Source organism: Struthio camelus, chromosome 1 (genome assembly GCF_040807025.1).
Source record: "Struthio camelus isolate bStrCam1 chromosome 1, bStrCam1.hap1, whole genome shotgun sequence".
NCBI lineage: Eukaryota > Metazoa > Chordata > Aves > Struthioniformes > Struthionidae > Struthio > Struthio camelus.
In genome coordinates, this window is record NC_090942.1 from 43,557,958 (window position 1) to 43,583,761 (window position 25,804).

General features: G+C 38.7%; 1 protein-coding gene across 13 annotated transcripts in view; it reads right to left on the reverse strand.

Moving 5' to 3' along the window:
* OSBPL8 (oxysterol binding protein like 8) overlaps positions 1-25,804 on the reverse strand; it is a 100,471-nt gene that overhangs the window by 20,322 nt on the left and 54,345 nt on the right. For 10 of the 13 annotated variants that reach the window (XM_068936005.1, XM_068935993.1, XM_068936072.1 and 7 more), the window contains 4 exons: positions 10,989-11,059; positions 6,165-6,245; positions 5,271-5,372; positions 3,826-4,029 (listed from right to left, as the gene is read on the reverse strand). In XM_068936005.1, coding sequence (XP_068792106.1) covers positions 3,826-4,029; positions 5,271-5,372; positions 6,165-6,245; positions 10,989-11,059 — 458 coding nt within the window. Of the gene's footprint in view, positions 1-3,825; positions 4,030-5,270; positions 5,373-6,164; positions 6,246-10,988; positions 11,060-17,774; positions 18,018-20,902; positions 21,024-25,804 lie in introns of all 13 variants that reach the window. The other 3 variants (XM_068936043.1, XM_068936053.1, XM_068936035.1) reach the window with 2 other exon arrangements.

A 25,804-nucleotide genomic window follows, 5' to 3' on the forward strand; every position in this document is an offset into this window, starting at 1 on the left:
CTTTCTGCCTGTCCTCGGAAGACAGATGAGTCACTCTACATTCACAGGAAATGGAAGATAACCCCTCCCACCCAAACACTAGGTATCTGTATAGGTTCCCCCTTCTTCCTTTCTCCTTCCCTCCTTCCTCTTCAACTTCTCTACTATCCAGTAGTCAAACCACAAAACATGTAGGTGCCTAACCTTTGGCTTCGATGGAGGTGGTGCCCACAAAAAAGGTCATACCTAGGTCTATCAAAGGCATTTAGATGCTTAAGTCCCTCTATAAAGAGTATCAGCAGGACACCATGACATTGTGTTCAACTAAAAGACACAGAGAGGATTTAAAATGCCAAATTTTTACTTACACTATGAAGATTTGTGCATTTTGAATTCAAACATTATTCCAAAAGACCCTTCTATTTTTGTCAAGTATTGTTTTGGAATAGAATACCAAGCAATCACTTTAAGGCTCCTTTACAAAGTTTACCTACAGAAACAGTAAGACAACTGACAGGCAAAGAGGGCTGTATTAAAAAGTAAAACTTGAAGCTATCGTGGAGCTGGGTTAAGCCTACCTAACGGGTAAGTTAACACTTTTTGGTCTTGGTTGATTTCCCCAGAGAAGCCTAATGAAAAGCTAGTACAAGGCTTAGAAGAGGGAACTTGAAAGCAAGCAGAAGTTTTGAGCAAAAGCAGATAAAGGCAGATATTTTAGAAGCAAGCATATGAAACAGCCAAAACATTTCCAAGGGTGGGCGGGGGATAGCAAGGAGCGTTGGTGGCACTTAGATACCAATACACACAAGCTAGCACAGGTGTAAATGATGTTCAGCAACTTCCGAATAATAAGTACAGAGTAACCGCAATTTGGGTGTTAAAAACAAGATTATATATTGCAGCCCTCTTCAGAATGAGTTGAAAGGTGCATCTATGAAAAGCGCTGGGTGAAGTAGCAATAGAAGGATTGGGCGTTAACTATACAAAAGCCACAAGAGACAACACCATGCAGGAGCGCTCCTCATTTCCAGGGCAGATCGCTGAGTGGGCACGTGGGGAAGTGGTCTAGACCAGTGCCCTGGGGAGGGAAGAGCACTGTGATGCGGCATGGCGCATCACGGCGTGCCAGGAGAGGTGCTGCGGTGCTGCACAAAGGCCTCAGCCATCACAAGTCCTCCAATTCTCAGTTTACAGAACATGGACTAAGGGCAGAGCTCTGCCCATGAGACCTAGGTGTACAGAATATAGTAGTTACTACGCCTCAAATAACTATAATTTGGGAATGAAGATAAGATTGGCTGCTGTGAGAAAGGTATGTTCTTATGTGCTTTGACAATGCAGTAATAAGAACTGAGCAAATAATTTGCAGTAAACATTTAAGCAGGCTGACTTCTCTTGGAATAACTGCTTGTGGATTTTGATTTTCTCTGATTGACTGATGTTCCAAAAGAACCAGACATGTTTTATTTTGATGGCACCAGTTACGAATCAAAACCAATTATCTGTATATTAATATTCTTTGAGAGAGAGACATCAGTCAGTTTCCACTGGTTAGGTGACTTCATTTGAACTGCTTCTCTTCCTGATAAAATGACTGTACAAATACTCCAATGCAAGGCAATGATTAAGTTTAAAACTCCACTTCCACAGATTTAAAAAAAAAAACAACACACTTTTAAATTTACTTCCTACAGAATATTCATGCCAATAAAACGCAAATGTCACGAACATTCATAGAAAGTAACAAAAATAGATAAGCAGTCACACTTTTAACTAAATCTATTAGTGAAAAATTATTTCCAGTAATTTTTCTAGGTAGCAGTCTCAGGAAATTAAAATGGCCTCAGGACTGGGCATGTGAAGGAGAACGAACAAGATACAGTGCATCAGCTATCTCAGAGTGCATGAGGAACATCAAAGACCACAGCAATAGGCTTAAGGAAGCATGTTAAGTGACTGGCCTCAAACTACTGCAGAAGAGGATTCAGAGTCTGCCAAAAGGACGCGCTGTGGGAAGTGTGTTCAAGCAAGAAAATCTCCTGCAGTACTTACATCTGTGTAAATATTTCCTTGCAATGTCATCTTCCTAGGCTGATGGTAAACAAGGTTCATTTTATCTTAGACTTCAGGCTTGTTCTGGTAAATCTACTCTGTAAATGAGTCAATTGCTATAACACTTATGAATGTTTGCCTCACAGTAATAAATCTGTAACTAGGAAGTTATATAGTTAACTAGGAAGACAGGGCAGCAAGTTTCAAACTTCAAGGCCTTTCACCTAATTAAAACTAGTAATTCTCAACTGCAAATAGCCATACCAAAATGAACAAATGCCACTCCAGCTCTCAGCACATTTATAATGGACAATATCAACTTGTTCAGGTTCAAAATTTGACCTACCTTAAAAAAGTAAAAATCTGGTGGGGCATGTCCTCTAAATTCTAAACATCTAGTTAGAAAAACAAACAAATCCATTTCTCATTGCCAAGCAATAAAGAAATATAAGACTGATTTGTGATCTTCTGCAGACAGGCCACCACTTTGCAACGTAGATATACATGATCATAAACCATTAAGTCACGTTAACACCCCACCCTGTAGCTTTGTAAAAGAGTATGAAGCTTGTGTTCTGCAAATGTGAGATCACCACTAATCAGTGAAAAATCCTCTTAAGGAATATTAAAATAAAATCATTCTAAAAAGTAAGTACAAAAGATTTGATCTACATGTCATAAATTTAGATAATACTGATAATGATAATGCTTCAGGAAGAGGACCTCAAACAAACATCAGGAATTACACTTGCTAACTTCCTTGGTTCTGAGACAGGGAAGAAACAAAAAGTGTAGCGCGTTCTACAAATATCACAGCGCCAATATCTATATTGGTATTATCTATACCAATAAAAGATTCACAAGATACAGTCTCACAATTAGTATCTGTATTAAGATGTATGTCGCAGAGGGCATGCTTATTTCTCTGTTACAAGGGTTCTAATATTGTACAACAATTTCAACTACAGATGTCATTTCAGGAGGTAAATACGTTCACTCGTGCTATGCTTCCACACCCCCTCTCCGTATGTGCACATAAAATAAGGACTTTATTAGCCTGTTTATTCCAGTATAAAAAGTAAATAATAGCAAATTTTGAAGCAAAGATTCTCATGAGAAACTGAAATAATCCTTTACTGTGCCGAACACACTATGCTTTTCAATGATTTTGGGCTAAGAGCTGCTAACAATATTATGCCATATATGACAAAGCAAACATCATTTATCTTTCTAAAATTTCAGTAAAAAAGGAACATAAGTAGGTAACAAGTTGTAATATGTACTACTACTGTACAAGGAAACCATTTGAATGACTTATTACACCCTGAATAATAGGACTCGAAGCCAAGAAATGATCACAACCCATCTCAGCTCTTTCATTTTGGCAAATCACTTCCTTCCTTAAATGTCCCACCATACACAGCGATTGGAAGGTTAGACTGGATGGATGTAAAATATAACATTATATACTATACTCTTTTCTTCCACTTACACCACTGTCAGAGACAGCATTAATTTTTTTAACGGCATCTCTCCACACACCACAGTTGAAGCTGTTTAACCGTACAGAGCAGCGTAAACTATGCAGCATAAATCAAATACTTTTTGTAATGAGGAAGACTAGATGTTCAAGTTTTACGTTCGGAAGAGACAAACCACTTAAGCTTTACGTTCGGAAGAGACAAACCACTTAAGCTTTAACAGAATATTTACTTCAACTTTTCGTTAAGGTTGTTTTCACTCAAAGTTGGTAATGCTAATAACACGTACAGTTCTCAATGGATGACCACTAACCTTTACAGCCCATATGGACTGCTCCAAAGGATGAAAAAGTTTGAAACAAAAGCCATCTTTTTTAGAAGGCCTCTCAATGAGTTCACAAGCATTCAGGAGCACTGTTCCCACCCACTGGCCGTTTTTGGGAGTTTTGTAAATAAGCAAGACTCCTGGTTTCAGTACACACCACAGCTTGGTCCAGCTTTTCAAGGTGCCACGAATCTAGAAGATGAACAGTTAAAGTTAAATCTGAGTGAAGCCAGTACCAGAAGCGTCCCCTTTGACAAAAGGGCAATTAACATTGAATTTTAGTAGCTTTACTCCAAGCTAAGTTTATCGAGTGTATAAAGTTTTACCAAATGTTTATTCAACTTCATCAAAAGAACAGTAAAAGTGTAATCTTAATGTCCATTCTTCTACTCTTTCTTGATGAAAACTTACTCTACAGATCAATACCCCCCCCTCCCCCCCCCACACACAGATTCAGATGTACTTAGAGATTTCATCTGAAATTTTCCTATTTGGAAAATATTTTACCACTAGCATGAAATCAAGATTAACGGTATAAATATCTTTGAAAGCAGAGCCCCACTGAAAATAGATCAGAAGTCTGGTGAGAAAAATAGAATAGTCACAAAATAACAACTCCCATACATATTTGTATTTCTTGGACAAAATCTCTTATAAACAGCTGTTAACTTCATTCCACAGATGATAGGAGAACCTTTCAAGAACCTCCCTGAATTTCCATATCCGATTAGGCTGCTCACATCCATTCTGTCCACTCTGGAATTTAATTCCTTCGGCATGTGCAGGACTGAATGCCAGTCTGATCTCTGAGCAGTATTCTAGCCTATTTACCTTGATTTTACAAAAAGCTGGAGAAACTTTTCCCAGATAAGCTATCATTCAGAGTTAAACATAAAAAATTCCTGTACAATTTGTAAGAAATATGTTTAAAAATTCAAGTAATTAAACAGAATGCAATACTTCTGATGAGACTGACTACTACCTGTAAAAAATGAATTTCTCACCTTTTATACAAGTATGAGAGGACAGTTAGTTCTTAAGAGAGGAAGGAAAAATAACTGGAAAGAGATGCATAAAGAAGTCTGTATTCAAATATTTAACATATCTGAATGACTTGTGCTACTGGCAACAGAGTTTAAATTCAAAGTGTAAAACAAAAGGACAAAATAAGAGTCTGAAAGCCAACTCATCTGAAGTTAATTGCTATGCATACGAGAGGCATGTGACTATGGTGACTGCAGTAAGTAGGAGCTAGGTTTACTCCATTATTTTCCTAGGATTTGAGCAGAGAGACTCTGGGATGCAATTAACAGCTCCTGCGCTTGTAGAAAAACATTGATCAGCAACTAAGCGATTAAGCCTTTTCTATTCTGGTGAGAAAGCAGCAGGCAGCTGCTAGATCTTCAGCTCAGGTTTCACACTTAAATTCTGACCTTCAGCCAGTCAGCCATAACAATAACTGATGGGTCTGTGATAGTGCTAAGTAATTCTTTGGTAGCTCTCTTCTTCTCTTCTCTGTAATTTTTCTTTTGAACCTGTAATTAATAATAAAAATATTTATAATGCCACAGACCTAAACAAGTAATCACTGCACAAAAATCATCTATAAATACAAATTAAGGAAAAAACCTTCTAATGCAGATACAGAGAAGCAGCTTTAAAACACAACAGAGTATTTGCCTTCAAGATATAAAAGAGTTTGTTTCTAAGAATGAGAATCATGAAAACTCCCATTAGAATCCCAGAAAAACTTCCTTTCCTGGTTTAAATATAAAAACAAATTCAGAACCAGGTTCAGATTTACAGGTACATTATCTGGTTAGTCATCTTCATCCACCAATTACTTTCCCTCGCTAGTAGGAATTCACAGTGGTACAACCTACCCTCCTTTAGTGGCAAAAGATTTACATTTCTCCTGCCGTGTTAACTGCCAAACAGCGGCGTCTTATCTTGTTACAACACAGGGACAAAGCCAGTAGGAAAACTGCAGGTACGGCAAGTTGACTGCAGGTACACCAAGTTGTAACCCTGAAAATTCTTTTCACCATCTAATTACATGGAACAGGTTATATCCTGACGTCTCTTCTAACCTAAATTATCCTATAATCTTCTGTCGCCCTAAAGACTACATTACAGAAGCCCATACTCAAGTAACAACACAATAAGACTGGAAAACCAAAGAGAATCAATAATGCTACTCCTCACAATACATAGGTATTCCACAGAGGTCTCATCACTGCTTGGCTTCTATTTTCTCACTGGAGAATATGGTAAAACTATGTGAGTATGTTTACAGTCCATGAGGAGATACTTTGGAATTTATTCACCTTGAGAGATTCCTTTTTTGTAAGCTTGCTTGAAGACAAAGAGATGTCCTTCTCCGAGCCATTGAAAAGTTTGGATTCAGACTGAAATTCACAAAATGTAGAATAAAGAAGAGACAACGATAGATACCAGGACATATTATTGCTTCAGGCACTTTCAAAAAAGTGTATGAAATGCATAGTTAGGTTTACAAACATCCAATCACATTCACTTTTCTTCCATTTCTTCCACATTAAAAAAAAAAAAAAAAAAAAAGGTAAGATGAGCTGTTTACCGTCTATTTATGGAGTCGTCTTACTTCATAAGGATTGCAAGGGCAAAGAGAGTCTGACTTCTCCAGAAGCTGAACTACATACAGCAGATATTTAGCACCTGTACTCTGTTGCTCATATGCCACATTCTTGACTAGCTAGGCGTTTTTTAGCAGACAGAAGACTTCAAGGTTTTAGGAAAATCCTGGTATTTAAACATGGGAGTTGGTCCACGTCTGACATATTCCTTCATTCCCAATCCCAGTCCCAGTGCCTTCATAACTTGACAATTCCTCCAGATTGATTGCTATAGAGGAACTTACCCCGTGACCCATGAAGGAAAATACAGTCTCTTCAGTCTATAATTTAATGTTCTATAAATTATCATAGTACAGCTGACCACTAAAGCTACTCGTTCAGCTCCTTCCTTTCCAGCCCCACGATCGGACTATTTTTCAAGCCATCTTAGGGAAGCTCGCAGTGCCACGAGACAGGAGAAAGAGACACTCGAGGTTGTTTATAAACTCTAAGTCCTCATTCATGACAGGACAATATGCTGTCTCAGCACCACATGATTTCTTCCTCCCTTTCCCCATGTCTTATAAGGTTCAAAGTTTATTCCTTTGCATTGGTTGCCTACTAGTTAAAAGGGAACTGGAGCCAACCAAAGATTTGCCCTGGGCTCCAGAGGTCTTTAAAATTAAAAAAAAGTCTACTGAACTTGTCATTCCTATTGCAACTCAGGAAACATTGAGTAGGGATCCACTATATAAATGATAAATCACAAAGAGTTATATTCTTTGTGCATTGAAACGTAAATCTGATTCACTCAAAGTTCCTTCCCAGAGAAAAAAAATACCGATAAAACCTTTTAAGCTTTGTAAATTCAAGGACACGGAAAACTGCTTCTTAGTCTGTTCAACATTTCTGAATGGTAATTTCAAGTCTCAGACTACAATGAAAAGTTTATTCACTGAATTTCTATTTTGGAATCCTATAAAGTGATAGTCAAAAACATGCAAGCATTGAGAAAAGTAATGATTTAATGCAATAATAAAAGTAGTGCATTTAAACATTGTTTTTTTCCTAACACACAAGTCACTCAAACCAAAGAGATAAAAATTAAAGAATTATGAACAGAACAAACAGCAATTTAACCTTGATCCTGCTTCATCGCCTCCAATACTTTAACAGGACATTAGCATTAGCACTTTACAGGAGTTTCTTTAGACAAGGCTATTAATTTGTTTGCCAAAAAGTCAAAATAGTCAAACAAGCTTTTATTTGTTAAGTGCCAAAATTAAACTAGTTTTATTGCAAGGTAAAGAACTGTTATTTTGTGCCGACGCTAAATTAGTTTTTCTTTATTTGCTTCCACTGTCAGGCATGAAGCATATTGCCAGAAAAAGCCCCAAAAAGATAAGTGAAATTAATGGCAAGAAGTAATCTTGCTATCTGAAAATCATTTCAGCAATCGGTACGTCCTACTTCCACCTACATCTTGGAGGAAGGAAGGAATCCTTATCATTATGTGTTAAACATATGCTCTTAACACTCAAAATATAGCTTTAAGACAGACATACAACTTGAGATTTAGTGGTGTAAATCCTCTGTCCAGAAGTTAAAGAAATACTGTACTTCAAACGTAGGAACAGAGGAGGATCACTGTCTCATAAGAAGAAATAATGAAGTCGTTATGCAAGGTATAACGGAAAACTTAAGTAAAATATTCATAAATAATCTAGTTGCTCAATAACAGAAAGCTAATACAATCTAAAGCCCATAAATATTTAAGCCCCCAAACACTAAGTACCCCAGGTTACAAAAATTCATTTTCTCAGTAACAATCCTAAAGCTCACTAGCATGAAACTATATTCACCTGTACAACAGATCTGGGATAGATTGAGGATTCAGACATTTTTAAATTAGTAACTGTCTCAGTACTCTATCCACACATAATAAGCTGCAGGGATCCTAATTTAAAGAGGAGGACGTTTTAGGCCAATCAATTGCAATTCCCAGTGAGGTACGTTCAGTACCTTTATGCTAGGTTCTGGGCAAGGCTCGTTACTGCTTTTCTGATCCATGTTTAGAAAGAAGGGATGTTACTTAACCTCCACAGCTAGGCCAGCCAACTGCCATCTTCTGCTAAAGATTATTTGTGGGGTATAAAGGAATCAGTAGTCTTATTAAGCCACACAGAGTTATTGCAAAAAGGAACATGAAGAAAAACCTATGTTAGGATAAGCCGAAATACCTGTCTCCTCTTGGATAGCAGAAAAATGCAAGTAAACAAAGTAACAGCAAAGTATACAGAGGTTTAAGATTCTGGATAGAAAAGAATCAAGAAAAATAAGCATAGGGAAGAAAAAATACATTGGGTAGTAAAAGGTGAATAATTAATAGAGTTTGAAGTAAATTCAAGTTAAAATAAACAGTTTTAACTTGACTTCCAAGTCAAAGATGATTTAGAGATTTCTGGACCAATATAAATATTTCAGTCAGAAGCAAGCTGAATGGTAAAGTACCCTTCCTTGATCTGCCTGACCAATGAGACTCTAGGATGGGGTAAAGATGACACATGCTGAGGTTTGCTGTTCCGATCAGACCCGGGCCTGACTTCTCAGCTATGACATCACAGAGACCTGTCGACCTCAGGGCGAGGTTGCCTTCCCCGAGGGCAATTCCAATGACGTCATTTAAGGAGGGAACTGTTACTAAAAATCTTTAAATTACGCTGATTTTTTTCAATATCTATTAAACATTTGTTTTAAATGGAGGAAACAGCAACTCCTCTTTCAGACTCTGACATATGAAACATTTTTTAAAAATTTGTGTCAAAGCCCTGAGCGCATCCCCTCTCCCTCCGAGGGGTTTCCTCACCTGTGCCTAAGGCCAGCTCTGACACAGTGCAGCTGTGTAACGCTGGATGAGACTGCTATGAAAAGAGCTCTGTGAGAAAGCAGTGAGAAGCAGGCATCTGCCCCACTTCCCCTGGGAACTGTATTTAAGCTCAGGTACGAGCCCTTCGGCCTAGCCTGAACTAAGGTTACAGATACACCTGTGCCTGGCCGCTCGTTGATCCAGCACTGACCCATGGATTTCAGTTTCTGGCTAGACCTCAGACCTGCCTTATCACTACGGACTTGCCCGGCAATCGGGGCTGTTGGCTGAGCCTGGTTGCCGTCTCCAGCCCCACTCTGCTCACCTTGCTGCTGCTGGACTGCACTCCTCCTTGGCGTGGTCACTCCCCACCCTCAGGCTCACCTTTCCCTATGGAGAAGCCTGCTCTTGCTGCGCCCTGACAATCTCTTTTAAGTGTCTAATATCACATTCTTCCTTTGTAAAAGCCAGAAAGCAAGTGGATGCACCAGCGGAAAATACAAACATACATACGTAGATAATTTAAAGTATCTTTAAACTCTGTCCTGCAGTGATGCTTATGGAAGAAAAACAGACAACTTGAACTCCTCAGTTCAGTGATCTCATCATACAGAACTTCCCCCTTTGCAAAATGCAGTCTCTTCCTCTCTCTTTTTCTCTTAAAGGCATTAAAGATATCTGTTTTACGAAACATCTGATAAAATATTTTTCTGGAATTATTATTCTAAATATATAACAATCACTAGATAAAAATTTAGTGCACTGACATGCCAGGCACTTTTACTGATCAGAACATTCGGGCTCTGGAAGGAGATACCTGGGATCATTATATAACAAGAGTAAACGTCTTTCTGGATGCTCTCCGGTAGTTCATGTTTTCTTCCTTTTTAAAGTTTGACCATCCCAAGATGTCAGTGCTATGTTTCTGGTGACTGCAGTGTCTCTCAGCTCCAGTATGTACGGTCTCAATTCTGACTGCATCTCAATGAACCTTTTTTCCTTTTTTCTTTTTCTTTTTTTTTTTTTTATTTTGGGACCATACCACGATGATTATGAATTTGCCTGACTCCTGCCTTTTCCATTTCTATAAGACTGCCAGAGAGTATAAGCATGAATAGCAATTATATCTAGTTTACTGTACTACTGAGCACGCTTTCCTCTGTGCCCTCACTGCCTCACAGAAATGGACCTTTATACATGACTTCTGAGGCACAAAAGCCCTTTCAATAAGCAGAACAAAAGAATACGTGTAACTATGTTTTAGCCTGCAACTTCATAAGTGGTTAAACTAAACCTTTTCCAGTTACAGTTTCTTTAGCAGTCTTTGAAGATTTGCTAAAGCTCAGTGAACAGCATCCTCACCTACATCTTTAAGGACTGTAAATCCTCTTCCATACAAAAAGTTGGCCTATATCCATCATTACATTTGGCTAGGCAAAACCGGACACTAAGATGACAGCAAGAAGAATCCACATTTCCTTTTCCCTAATCTAAACTGTAGATTTCCATGTGATGTCATCTCGAGAACCGTATTAATAAACTTACTTTAATCTTTATCTATTGCTAAACCTGAGGAGAAATCTTCAGGATTATCTACAATGAAAGTTAAATATACTTGTATTTAATAAAAAAGGTACTCAGCTCTCTTGTATGCTGACATTTTTAAGCCAGTTTGAGGCCACTTTCCTTACCTTGCTTTTTGATATAGAATGTGCTGTATCCTCTTTACTTTGTGACACATCGTCCTTCCCTTTGTCAAAACCTTAAAGAAAAGGCGACATTGTTATGAATGATATGAGCATGTTACATTTTACATGAGCTAGCCTGGAAATAAATTTAGCAACTTATGTTTAACAAAAAAGTGCAAGCAAATCAGACTTTTAATGAAGTTCTATATCATTTCAGCATGTAACTTACCACAAAGATTCTACCGAGATTTTTTAATTAAAACTAACTGAAAAATTAGTTTTCAAACAACTCATACGTATTATTTCATCCTATCAGCTGAAAACTTACCAGTTACCACAATACAGGCAAATTTAATACCCACTCTAGACCAGAACATCCACCATATTTGGATGGTGCTGCAACTGATCCAATAACCCGGCCAGTCTTAACTGTGGTCTGCAAACTTTTGTCCTGTTCTCCTCCGTTCCCAAACGTGCACTTGTCCATATATAGTGCAGTACCAAATAAAGCCTTCTTTGTTTTGTTCATTTCTTTAGATAGAAACAATCTGTTAAATTCCAGATGTATGGAAGCATATCTACAACACTGATTAAGATTACCAGTCAGTTTCTTGCGAGCAAATATGGAAGACTGCTTATGTTAGCCTTGAATTTATACTTTTAGCTTGACACTGCATAGGTGTATCTGTGAGGATTTAAATCAAAGCAATCAAAAGCCCATATTTACCCGATGTGAAGGATTCACAATATAAATTCCACACTTCATCAGGATCCAAAAAGCAAAGTGAGACAACAGCTGTAGCCAGTATACGTGTGACAACGGAAAGGAGGTCAAATTACTAATGATGCTGTTGTGCAGCTACTACAAGCCACAGAAAAGCACATTCTGTTCTCAGTGTGTATTAAGGAAAAAGAATCTACTACATATATGAGACATCATCTTAGTGATCCGTTTTGCTTGAAGAGCTCTGTTCTAGTGTAAGCGCTTATAAGGAGCAATAAAACAAATTTCTCAATGAAGTTACCTAAGTAAATAAGGGACGCCACCATTCATATGCCCTCCAGATATAAAGCAGACAAATACAAAGTCATGCACAAATTTCAGGAGAAATCTAGCCAGCTAAAAACCCTTGCATCCCTCGAAGACCAAAAACCAGTGAGCCCTAGCCCACCAGAGGGCACTACATCAACAGATAACTTGGAAACAGACACCAGTGCTCTCCTGAGCTTCCCTTCTGTAGGCTGAAGAGCAACTTCAGAACTGTGAAACAGAAATTGCTACCTCAGATAGGTCTCCACGAGGAGAAGAGGAACTGTTTGATTTCATATTCTTCGGGGAAGCCTGGGGGCTTCTGATCTCTCCAGACTTTTAGAAAAGCTTTATAAACTATCTGTAGCGGTGTTGGGTAGCTTGGGTTTCTGATGTGGGATGCTTTTGAGAACTGGTATCTTTACCTTCCACAACTTAGACTGTTCAGAAACTTGCAGATATCACAGACTTATCTATCGCAAATACACACCTTGGGAAGTTTCACTGAGTTACAGAGGCATCAGGTTGGTCTTCAGGTTACACAAGAAATCCTAGATTCCCCTTAGTTTTGGTAATCAGGATTTTTTAATTTAATACCTTTTGCAGAGATTGCTTGTCAGTATATAATTTTTTAATTTGATCTTTAAAAAAAAAAAGATACTTCATTTAAATTGTATATAAAGAAAACTTTACATGGCTTTATAGAAGCCCTTCTGTATATAGTTTATTAAACCCTTCACAGAATCACAGAATCGTTTAGGTTGGAAGGGACCTCTGGAGATCATCTAGTCCAACCTCCCTGCTCGAGGAGGGTCCTCTAGAGCATATTGCCCAGGATCACATCCAGATGGGAAAACAAAATTCCTTTACAAAATTCCTTCCTTTACAAAATTCTTCTATCCAACTAGTGATGGGTTTGTTCAGGTACTAGAAACCTATAACGTAGAAGACTTCACCACAGAGAAGGGGTACCTAGACAGGCAGAAGATTTGTAATAGTGGCACTGAATCCTGAAAACAAAAAGGCATGTCAAAGTGCAGAGGCTGAAAGTCACGGTTAATATAACACCAAATCCAAAAGCACATTTTCTACAGCACAGGTAATCAGGTGCTGAAACAAAAAAGAAAAAGTTGCTTCAAGCCTTAAAGGACAGGACTTAGTTCACTGAGGAAACTATCAGATTTGATGCCAGTTTTAGGGAGTCAAGCAGACAGTGTAACCACAGTAATCGTGTTCTTTTCTCTTTACTCCCACACTCAAAAGGAAGCCCCAGCTAGGAACCAAGTTCCACTGAAAAGGTAACACAGACATTTTCTAATGACTTTCCAGGTTCTGTATATACGTGTGGGTACACATATATGCCTTAGCAACTAGAATCAACAAGGAAGTGCGACATCAGGATTGTGCTTCTTAAAGAAAAGCAGCTGTAATTCACAGCTTGCTTTCTAAAGCAGAGCAGCTTTAATGACTTTACACATTTTTACCTAACAACCCTTAAATCAGTCTCACCAAGCAGAAATGAAAACAGAATGAGCTGCTCTGTACCCAAAGCATCGGACACAAAGAGCAAAGTTCAGCAATGTTTCCCTGAACTTCACTTTCTCGCTTCCAGTGTCTCCAGTCGGAGAGATGCACAGAGTCACTGATTCATAAACGTGTCGCCACACTTACTGTGCCCTTCCTTAGTCACATGAACAACAACAAACAAACCAGGCCTAATTCCCTACCCCACACTACCCTACTTGTAACTACTCTTTCACTAGAAGGAATAAGCTAATTCACAATACAGATGGCAGGCTTTTCTCCTTGTGATAAAAGGTACGTCAAAAAAGAAAAATCAGAATTCAGTTGCTGATCTAGCCACCACCTTACTCAGTATAACGATGCTTTTGCCAGCAAGTCTCTGTTAAGATGGAGGTATCCAGTACAGGAAACACTCCTCTCTCTTTTAACAGCAGCAGTTCGAGACTGATGCCTGAGGGAAAGTCTGTACTGAAGCACCACAAAAAGCTATACATGGGCCAAGAGTGAGGACAACATACAATTTGCCTTGGAAATACATGGTCAAGGAAACAGCAAAATTAGAATAATTATATTCCTGGGATCAACAATAAGAAATACTGTTTTCTCCCTTCCTGCTATCAGCAGTGAACTTGAAATTTCTCTTAGGGGACTCCCGAGTACGACAACAGCATCCCTGATAAAAGTATGCCTCAATACAGTGCTTTGCCCTTTTGCTTTTTGTAGTCTTGCTAGCCCCAAAGGTACTGAAAGTTGCACTTCCCGATACTAAACAACACAAAAGGTAGCTGAGGCTGCTGTCTGGAGCGCAGACAGTGTCAGGGTATGAGTGGCTAGAAGGAGTGTCTAATAAAAACACTGTTTCCCAAGATTTTCAATGCTTATCATTAGTGTTTGCAGCTCAATATTTTAGCTTTCTTGCCATTTCCAATCCTATAATACAATTGGGAACTAATCGGTAGGATAACACTGGCTCACGTTTCAACGCAAAAATTCAGGTGCTGAAGCTGAAATTCTCTTCTGTGACTTTCTCTTTTATCATCACCCTTGGATCTGCAGATCATGTTCTACCCAAAGTCATGAGACCAATCTTCAGCCCTAATAGAGCTAGGGGATGGCAAACATGTGCAATGTAATCCAATCTTCAGATCTGTAGATCAAGCCTCCAGTTTTGTTTCAGGCATTTACAGATTTCCTTTTTTTTTTCTTTTCTTTTTTTTTTTTCTTCTCTTTTTTAAACATAAGCTTCACTGCTGTAGCCACTAAAGGGGCTCTGGATGCCAGGGACTGCATGCGGGGCAGCACTGTCCCAGACTTTCCCCAGCACGCTCCTTAGTGTCTTAACATCGCAAGTACCATTCTTGCATGCTCAGGACACTTAAGAGTAGCATTATTAGTCTACTGAAGTCTGCTTTTTGCCATCAAATCAAATATCTGTCTGAAGGCCTGTCAGGGCTTATGTGATCTGAAATCTGGTCCAAAACCCAGTGGAGTTCATAACATGACCTTGAAATCCGCTGGAAACTCTCCCTCACCATGTTCCACTGGGAGCACTCGGCGAATCGTTCTAAAACTTTCAGACTTAAATTTCAACGAAGACTTGTGATGAACTTTCAGGCAGACAGGAAAGTCTGATAACCGCATATAACTTGTGCAACCAGACTTTTGTGCATGTAGGATGTCTTTGGAACAAAATCAAACACTGCCTCTTTTGAGACTGAGCTGGAACATCCTGCCAATACTGAAAAAAGAAATCCTTCAAAACACTGCCTTCAGAAAAGGATGAGTACCTGCACACAAGATTAGTACCCAAGCAGTGGAAGCCTTAGCATGAAGTGTGTGGCGTGGCAACATTTTAAAACAAGACTATTAGGAAGTTAAGTTTTAACTTAAGAAGCTTCAATTTGGAAGGATAACTTAGTTACTGTTCTTGAAATTGCACCTGCAATCTGTCCCTTCAATCAATCTTGAGGGAAGGGAAAAAACAAACCAATCAGGCAACATCTACCTCCCAAGCGCTGATTTTGTAGCTCTCAGCAAATATCATCTGCAGTTTCTCTCAATGAGAAAAATACAACAGAAAAAGCATATTGCTTCTTAATATCAACAAACCTATTTTATCTAAAAGGTAAGAAAGAATTACTATCTCTTGGAGGCTTTTTTTGGTTAAAAAAAAAAACATAAGAACAAGTAACAGAAGTAATCAATGCATGAAAAGATCACAAACAGCAAGCCAATCAACAACATTACTGACTTTGAAATGCAAGGCAAGGGATAGATTGATTTGATTAGTGGTGTGAATGCAGTTTTGAAGACTAAATAATTGAGCTAAAAACCTGTATGCTTCTGCAAGAACTGCAACCAGCTATACCTAGTGGGAGATAGAAATACAAGTGTCATAATAACCATGGCAAGAAAAAAAAAATCTTTAGGATTTGAACAGAGGAGACAATAGCACTTTCAAATAACTGATTTTCAAAAGTTTGTTGACACCCAATTTTAACAATACAACCATATATTAATTGCCTTGGATGCATCCATCACTTTGAAACTGAAGTAGACTGAAAAGCAGGCAAAGGCCTTTTATGTACTTCCTCACAGTAATGTTTTATTTGCAAACACTATATAAAATAAATTAATAGTAACAAAGGAACGCTCTGTAACTACACATAAGCATATTTTAGACAGGCAAAAACAATTCCTTGTTTAGCACAAACTGAAAGGCCATACCTACCCAACATATTCATATTGTCTAAACTATTGAAACAAATGGAAGATTCCAATGGATCAATTTTTTAGTTATCTGCTTTAACTTCATTTTGTCATTAAAATCTGTTTCCATTTGTTCATTTCAAAAAAATCATTCATTGTCAACTTACAGATGGTGATCAGCTTTAATGCACAGTCCCATGTAGGAAGAAACCAAATAGGAAATTCTAATCTATTTCTGTTTCAGTAATTACTGATCATATGCATTTATTTTAAAAGTACGGAGGTTTTGTCTAGCTGCCAGCTCTACACTTTCAAGCTTTATTTGAGATCTTCATTTCTTGAGCAGCTTTAATAAAACAGAGTGTTAGACTCTTAGTAGAAGGCTAATCAGTTCCTGAAGCTCAGTGAAGGGAAACATTATATGGTAAAACACGAGGTTTAACAGAGCCTGGTGTCCCAAGCAACTGCTCCCCAGCCTGCAGTTGCAATTACTGCTCCAGTGATCCTGCAAGCCAGCATACGCCAGTGATGCAGAGAGCTCCTGAACTGCAATCTGCAGCTCCCCTACACTATGCACTCCAGCTGTTTTCCGTGGGCTGTGTCTTACAAATTCAGTGACCTATTCTGCAGATGGCATACAATAAAAGCTGAAAATTTGTTTCTTTTTTTTTCAGCATTCTGGTCCCATGGAACAAAGCAGTAAACCATGCATGTGTGCAGCCAAAAAACAGATCACACAGGCAGAATAATTCTGGTCAATTTTTACAATGTTTCTTTTCAGAAAGAGATGACCTTGAAACACATTTTCAAGGCTCCAAGTTTCCTGAAGTAAACTACTGAAATTCAAGTCTGTGTATCAGAAGTGCATTACGGACAACGACATTCTAAAAATTCACTTCAATATCCCAGCACTGATTTTAAGGAGAAAATAAATCTGACCAAAAGGAGATTCAAGCCCTTTTCTGGTGTTAAATTTCTTACAGTACACAGCTACGCTGGAAGTTTAGCAAGGTTATGCTCTTAGCCTTAACTCATTCTATTTTGTCATTTTATGCCAAACCACTGGTTATACACATACAAATTCTTCCGCAGTTATGGTCAAATTAAAACCTTATGCAGTATCTTTCTATTTTAAAGCAAGTTCTTTTTTTTTTTTTTTTTTTGGGGGGGGGGGGGGGGGGAGGGTATAAACCACATCGGAGAACTTCAGTCATAAAAGCCCAAAACAGGACCACCTAAACAAACTACACAGTCAGCACCAAATACACAAATCCCTTCTAAACGGATATTTGCTGCGGTGTAAACTAAGTTATTCACTTGCCTATCTACAACAACTCCCGGCACTACAAACAGCCGATATCGAAATGCAAGCAAGTAATACTCTTCCTGATTTCTTGCAAACAGTCTCTACCACCTCAGTAGAGGTAAGAACATCTCAGTAGATTATTTTCATTCAAGTTGAAGAGTTTGAGGTGGAAATTATAGGGTACCTTCTGTACATTAGGAAAAGCAAGACCAAAACAAACCTGGTAAAGCAGGAGAAAGTTCATTATATCCTCCAAATGAAGCATTCCGGACAAGCTTTCGGCCATCAGGTCTTGGAGAAAACACAGACGAAATCCCAGCACATGAGGAAAACCTACGTCGCAGTGGCCCCTCTTTCTTCATGAGTTAAGATGTTTGTGTAAGGATTATGTTCGCTGTGAAAGCTGGTTAGCATTAGCTGGTTGGAACAAGAGTGTTGCAGTAACAGCCTTTTACCTCACATTCTGATGAGTAAGATATAAGAGGAAAAAAACAAACGAAGGGCACACGTGAAAAACGCAGTGAAGAGACAGAGGCTGTCAAATCAGCAAGAAACCAAGCAACACTATACTATTTTCAGCAAATCCGTTAGAACCCTTCAAGCGGAATGGCTTTGTTCCAGCTTCTCTTTTCCACAAATATATCACATCCCATTTTCCAGTACAGCTCCATCTGAGGTTCTGTTCACCTCTGCTGTCTAAGCACGCAACTTCTAACTTAGGATTTCAGGATTCCTTAAACGAACTCTTCTTTCTCTCAGACTTTCAACTCCCAAACATATGTTGCACAAAGAATAACTCATGAGCTAATGCGGCTTCCCTGTTTGATACCTTGCTTACTTAAAAACATGGTCAAAGATCCTGAGAACGGAGCCAATATTTTGCTTTTTGTAGCAGTGCTAAACTTTCCTATTTAGGCACTTACATAGCTAGTTTTCATTAACTGATGGCTGTGCCTTCTATATCTTCATTTCTTATTTAACAGGTAAGGTGATAGCTCTTTCTTCTCTAAGACTCTACCATATTAATACACACAAATACACTCAAAGCTCCTGGAGGAGCTGCACAAAATAAGCTCTACAAAAGAGTTAGCGTTTCTGTGTTTTCTTTTCTTTTTCTTTTTTTTTCTTTTTTTTTTTTTTATTATTAAAGCCCTAAACACTTCATGCCATGAACAAAGCATGTAAATGAATCAACTCTTCCACCTACAACTTTTAAAAATCCCAGTAAACTGTGCTTCAAGTCTAGCAAGTCTAGGAATCAAATGATCCAAAGTGCTCTTGCTGTTAACAATAGGAATAAAGTCCTAAAGGCTTCCCCCTATCCTCCCTCCTGTATTAGTTTTGTTAGATGGGCCCTTTCTTTGCCCTGACAGCTAGCACGTACGGCCACCCGCTTCCATATGCGGCATTTGCTTCCTGCCTGGTGCTTCTCTGCCAACTCCATTTTCCCATCACACAATACTTCTGAAAAAATAATTTTTTTTGATTCATTTGATTAATCCTCAAACAATATTGTTTACTCCAGCTGCTTATGTAAACAACCATACCATTTGCAGCCAAGTGATTTCAATTCACATTGGCCCAAAGGATAATACAATAGACTGAAGCATTCTATAACCTCTGTGAAAGGCTATAACCTCAGTTACAATCTTTCTGTGTGTGCACCTGTATGTATACACATATACACAAAAGACACATACACAAAATATTGATTTATTTTTCTGATTGTAAGTATTGTAGCTCTTTTCCACCCTGCTAGGAATTGTTAAAATTTCTTCCCACCTCTTTTAACAGAATAATGTCCCAACATATGCCAAAAAATGATTTTTTTTTTTTTTTTTTTTTAAGACAGAGGCAGGAGTAAAGGAGAAGTGACTGAAATACCCTAGTATGAGCCATTAATGTTTCTTTTGTACAAGAACTAAAATACCATCAAGAAAAAAATGAAGGTGGGCACAGATAACAGGATGAGCATACCATGAATACAGGCCCAGCTCCATTTATCCATTACTTTGTGTCACGCTTCTCTCAGCTGAGGCAATTCTTGTTTGCGTGTCCCAGAAGGAAATAGGAGCTGAAAAAATTATGGACTGGGGCAGTGGGGCACAGGGAGCAGGAGATACAATGATGGAGAATAGAACTTTTTTTTTTTTTTTTAAATATAAACTCAGCACCGTACACTTCTCCAATATGACTTACCAACTACAAAACAGCAAGAACTACAGTGGTCTAAATCTCTTCAGCATGTGCATTTTACTTTTTCTAAATAAAATCAGAAAAAAGCTCCAGCAGAAAAACTCCCCTTTACATACAGAAATAACTGTATCCCCTCATTACAAACCCATTTTGTCCAATGAATGGCTCTGTTATCTACTATTTCAGAGTCAAGTTTATGAAGCGGTCAAGGAATGCTCTCCTATTACTGCTGTCACAGGACACTTCCTGTATCTTGTACTTGAACCAGATCCTCGGGGTCAAACAATCTGAAGAGAGACTCCAGCAGCAACCATGCAGACACCTTCTTCTAGGACGGCCTCGAGCCACCACACCATCCAGGTCTGCAGCTACTGCTAAGAATTATTCTACCAAGCTACTAGGTTCTTTTACAATATACTCTTACCCCGTTATGCTCATTTTACTGAAGAGTGGCTACACAAAATGGGGGTTTGGAGAAACAATATAATCTTAGAAGGTTTTTCCCTCACTCCCCCTCATGCTCACTCCCTTGACGTTGTTTATGTAGCCAAGCTGGGAAGGAGTAGATTAAAAACTGGTTGTTCCTTCCTATGCCCTCTTCTTTATTTAGAAGCAAAACTAAACTCTTTAGCTACATAAAATTAAGAACTTCAACAATAATAATGTTACAGTCACATTTCCACTCACTGAAGCTGTCTCCCAATCAAGGAAGCTGTTATCTGGGCATTTTGACTAAGTGCCTTTTGCTTTAGCTCAGCAGCAAGATAAGAGAGTCAGACTCACTGGCACATTAAATATTCCTTTTGTCAAAAGATAACTCTGTGTTACCAACACAGAAGAGGGGAAAAAAAAAAAAAAAAGATTCTGATTCAAACTTAATTCTTCATCTCCTTCCCCCCACCCCCAACAAATTCTCTTCATATTTCACTTAAGCCTGCAGTGGTGAAACAGTGAATGACATGGTTTAGCTGCAAAAATTCACTAGTTATCCACTTTTTCAACAGCTTGTGACTTAATAATGCCTGCTCACACTTGCATACATGCATTCATTTGCTTCAATTACTTCAGAACAGTATATATTGTTGGAGAGAGAACCAGCACATAACTAAAAGGCTGTTATGGCGAAAGGAATCCGTAACAGTTAGTACAAACCAACAGTCTTCGGTGCTGCGATTCTAGGCTAAAGTTTCTTAAAGCTCTTGAGAGTCAGTCCACATGCTCAGCATCCAAAGCTCCTAGAAGCCCTTTTCATTCCTTGCAACAAGCTTGATTCCTAAAAAGACACACAGGTACTTTGGGTAGAGTGGGCACGTTCTGTCCATCACAACAGGAAGGAGCACTTCAGTAGCCACCAAATACTGGACACAGATCCTTCTTCTCTCCCTAACCTCCCAATAAATTCAGACGTAACGGGCCAATCTTCTGATAAAAGAGAACTAGTATCTTAATTAAGTAATTTTAGACTAAAGTCCCAGAAAGCTTTCTATTCTCACGGTATCAGTTCACAATGCCTTAGTAATCGATTCACTTAGGAAATGCACTTAACCAATGCAGCAGCTTGGACAATTACGCAGCTGCAAAACATGCACAAATACAACAACAGCCAAGTCCAACGGCTGAAGTTACACAGAAGTTGAAAAGTCTATGCGCACTGGAAAATATCTGCGCTCTAGCTTACATGTGTTTCAGGTGCATGTCACAGTGGGTCTGTACATGAAAAAAATACGACTCTCCATACCAGAAGTTAACTAGCTAATGAAAGCAGGCATTTGACTGACTACATCGCTTTACTTAAGGGAGAAAAAAGTCTTCTGGTGTCTCTGTTTTATATAAAGGTCAGTAGGAAGAAGGAAAAAAAGGACTCTGACTATTTAGTTCAAGTATCTTAGCAAAAAACCCACTCAATCCATTCTCAGTATTTGCTGAACCTCTCTTTTAGGTAGGAAAATGTATCCATTGCATACATTTTCTAAAGGGCAGAATGTATGTCCCACATCAGCTACTCAATTAGGGCTTCTTTAGTAGTAAATACCAGTTGAAAAACAAAATCATAATCCAGTGATTAAGACATTCTTTCAGGATATTGCCTGAGCAAAACTTAAATCTCAGCACACAAAACAAAGGCAAACAGAAGACACATGCAATTCCAACAATGCACGAGCACAAACCCTTTTGACACCAACCTACTTTTAACTTCAGATCATTTTTCCAATTGAAAAATGTTTACAGCTGAAAAAAGCACAGGCTTATCAAAAAAAGACCTCTTTGAATCGTACAGGCATTAAGTCTGAGCGTGGAAATTGAACTCAAATCACATTCTGAACTATCCTACTGAGGACTTAAAAGAAAACAAACCAAAACAAAAAAACTTCTGAAGTCTATATACAAAGGATTCTTAAAGATGATGAACACCACATTGTACAAGCTGATATTTATACTGGTGCAATAACAAATATAACTCACAATACATCTACCTATGCAAAGAAAAAATAAAAAACACACAGTACTCCTCCACCCTTCCCCCACAGGTGTACAACCAAAACCAAAAACCTTTTCAGATCAAACTCCCTAAAAGCTGGTGTAGTAGAGGAAATAGAAGACTCTTAGACTCACTCTTCAAGTCTCTGACAATAATCTGCCCTGACATCTCAACAATGCTATGTTTCCTAACACAATTCCCTCCAGTCCAACAAATGAAAAGGTCATAAATAATTTCACATTACCTATATACAGTATACACACATGATATGCAGAAAACAGATGAAGCAAACTGCTAGACTATCTTACCTATAAATGGGTTTTAACCAGCATCTACATTTTGCACCTGGACTTACTATGAAAGCCTTTTTCTCCCATTTATCAAAAAGTGCTATTAAAGATATACTTGCCTTTAGACACCAATATTCAATTCACAAAAAAGATATGTAAAAAGGGGCTACATGTTGTGTCGTAGTTTATAGTGGCAAGTTTCTTTCATCAATATTCTTCTGTTCTCTAGTATTTGCAAGACAAGCACGCTTTGGCTGAGGAGTAATTCCATATACATATCTGAGGATGGTTAATGAATTAATACCACAGCTCTCAGTGCCCACTGGCGACTGTATTTGGCTGCACCTCATAGCTCACTAACAGGGTTGCTCAACTCCTCCCACCTAAAGTAAGTAGGCTTGGTCACTACTCAGGTTTCAACAGTTTCGATCTCAACACCACTTGTAAAATTCTCAAGGTCACAGTTCAGGTACAAGCAGGACAGCTTTGCAGTGATTTACAAGGAGAAAGAACTTGAGAAGTTTCACAGTAATCAGCCATACCATGCCTTTTAAACCCAGTATCACACTTTCACAAAGCTATAACTGAAAAAGAAAGAAGCACATGTAATTTACTCAAGCCATAAATGCTGGGTGGAGTAGCATTTGAGAAGTGGCTAGTTTTAATAAACACATAAAGCGGACTTATATTAGAATGTGCATGAGTATGCATTAGAAAAAGAAAGCAGGACAATTTCATAAGGCCAACCATGCACGGCAGGACTGAAAACATTCACTAGAAATTCAGGTTGGCAACATAAGCTGAAAAAATAAATTATTTAGGGGTCAAACTCCTTCCTTGTTTACTGTGAAAAGAACCTTACATTCTGTTTCAGAATACCAGAAAAGCTATTATCCCTACATTGCATGATTTTACAGAACTGGGGCTTCGCCTCCACCAAACGCACTCCAGCACAAAACTGGAAGAGATCACCCGTGTCACTGAGGTCAGTTCCCTGTATCCACATACAGCAATACAACAGATATTTAGTCCAGAATTACCTGAAGAGCAACTAGTCCACATGGTTTCTATATAGAGCAGATGGCAAAATACTTCCTCAGCATCCTATAACAAAATCAATGTCCGTAATAAAACACAAATTAAGACAAATTTAAACACATCCCAAGAATATAGCCTGAGAGATGAAGACCCTCAAATATCAGGGCTTGCAAGGAGATTTTTTTTTAGATAGAATTCCCTTGTGGCAGTAGAAAGCCAAAGGGTTAACATTTTTCTAGGACATTAGCCATATTAATATACTTCTTCTACATGAAGGAGGTTGACTTCAGAAGCAATATTTACTGTCAATGTGAAACTGCTTAAAAACTGAGCTTGTTAAAGAGCCTCAAAAAGCCCTCCAGTAGTTTCCTCTGCAGTGCTGAGACAGTGAGACAGTTTCTGGAAAGACGCACTGAAGTCAAAATGAAAGACAGGCAGAGCAAAAAGTTGCTTTTACTGTGTCAGGACAGTCAGTTACTTAATCATTCTTCACTTTCTCTACTCGAAGGACAGATATAGTGGAGGGAAACAGGAAAGTGCACAAAGGGCTCTTATAAAGATGACCTTCAAATTACTTGCACAATTAAGCCTGTCTGGATACACAGAGTGAAGTCAGAGGAAACACAAGGAGAAAACCAGAATCAATAGCAGAGATTAGATATAACCCAAATTCGCAGGAAACAACCTGAATTGGAACCAGTTCAGTTGGCAAGATTTTACCATCCCCAAGCCAAAACACCTTTACCAAAAAGAAATAGCAACATTCTCGCAGAGATGAATATTCTGACAATACGGTTGTAATCTGCCACACATGCAATAAATGCATCTTCTATAACTACGGGCATGAAGGATGCCTTTCTCCAGTCCCAACACAGGACCTCTCCAGTCTGGCTTCAGTCCTGTGCAGACCCACGAGTGGACTCTCAACCTCTTCAACAGAAACCTGACCAAAAGCACCAAACTAACGCGCCAATCTCAGAACAAGCAGCTAACACTTTAAGAAGGCTTCAGATTTACTGACCTGGGCCACATCTTTCCTTTCTCTGTGCCACAATAACCCCCTCTTCCCCCAGTGCCCTCAAATTCCTTTTATTTGGCCAGAGGGCTGGGTGAGAGGTGATATGTGCTAGATGTCCAGAGTCTCCCACGCTTGCTACCAACTGCAACAAATGGTTTCAAAGGCTGCAAGCTGTACCCATCTACAATAATCCACTGTCTGCCAGACACAGTCAACAAGGTAAAGTTTTGTATTTTCTTGGTCATTACGGCTCCAAAGGCAGCTCAACCCTCTAGGAATTAGCAAGTGTTCTTCAGGACATAATGTTTGAAAATATCCATTTTTCTCTCTCATTCATAAAAGTAGTTAAATTTACATTTTCTCTCTAAACTGAGCATCCTATGCACGACAATCCTAGCACATCTTTTAGACGTTTACTCCAGAGCAAACAGCCTTCAGCGTAAGCTTAACGCAGCCAAAAATGCCTTTACTTTTCCTGCCAAAGCCACTTCACTTCCTCCTTTCAATTTGTCACGGATATTATCATAATTATCGGCAGATCTATAATTCCGCTTCCACTGTCAGTCCATCTCCCTTCTTAATTACCTGCTTCTAATCCACTTCTTATAAATGATCTTCAAGATCTATCCGCTTCTCAGTCATGTAACACAAAATACAGAGAGGGGGACAGATTCCGTTTCTCATCTTAAGCTCCTCTGGAGCATACATTTCTACTGCTTACCCTCTTTGGCCGAATTCACCTACTCACACCGCAAGCCAGTTTAACTTAATATTAAAACAGTCAAGACCCTAAAACCCAGCATAAAATTATCTATCCCCTTCTCCCTCCTAATTGGCAAACTGAACCAATTTATTCGCAAACATGCCCCGAGGCAAACGTAGGAGGGGGTCGACTGCATGATAACAAGGAAGGGTAGGGAAAGGAGGAGAAAAATAAAATAAAATAAAAGCGCGCACCACAGTTATTAATTCAGCTCAAAGTTTTATACTACGGTCAACTATCTCCACCTTAATCTCAATCATCCTGATAAGCTTTTCCCAGCTACTGTGTACTTTTGCAATTCATCTACTTCTCTACATTCAGAGGGGTGATGGGATCAAGTAGATGAGCCGGGAAGCTCGCCTGCACAAGCAATGAAACGCAGAAAACAGAGCTCCAAAAGCTTAACGTATCATCTGCTGAGTTGCTAGCCTTAATATATCAGTTATAATCTTTTCAACACAGCACC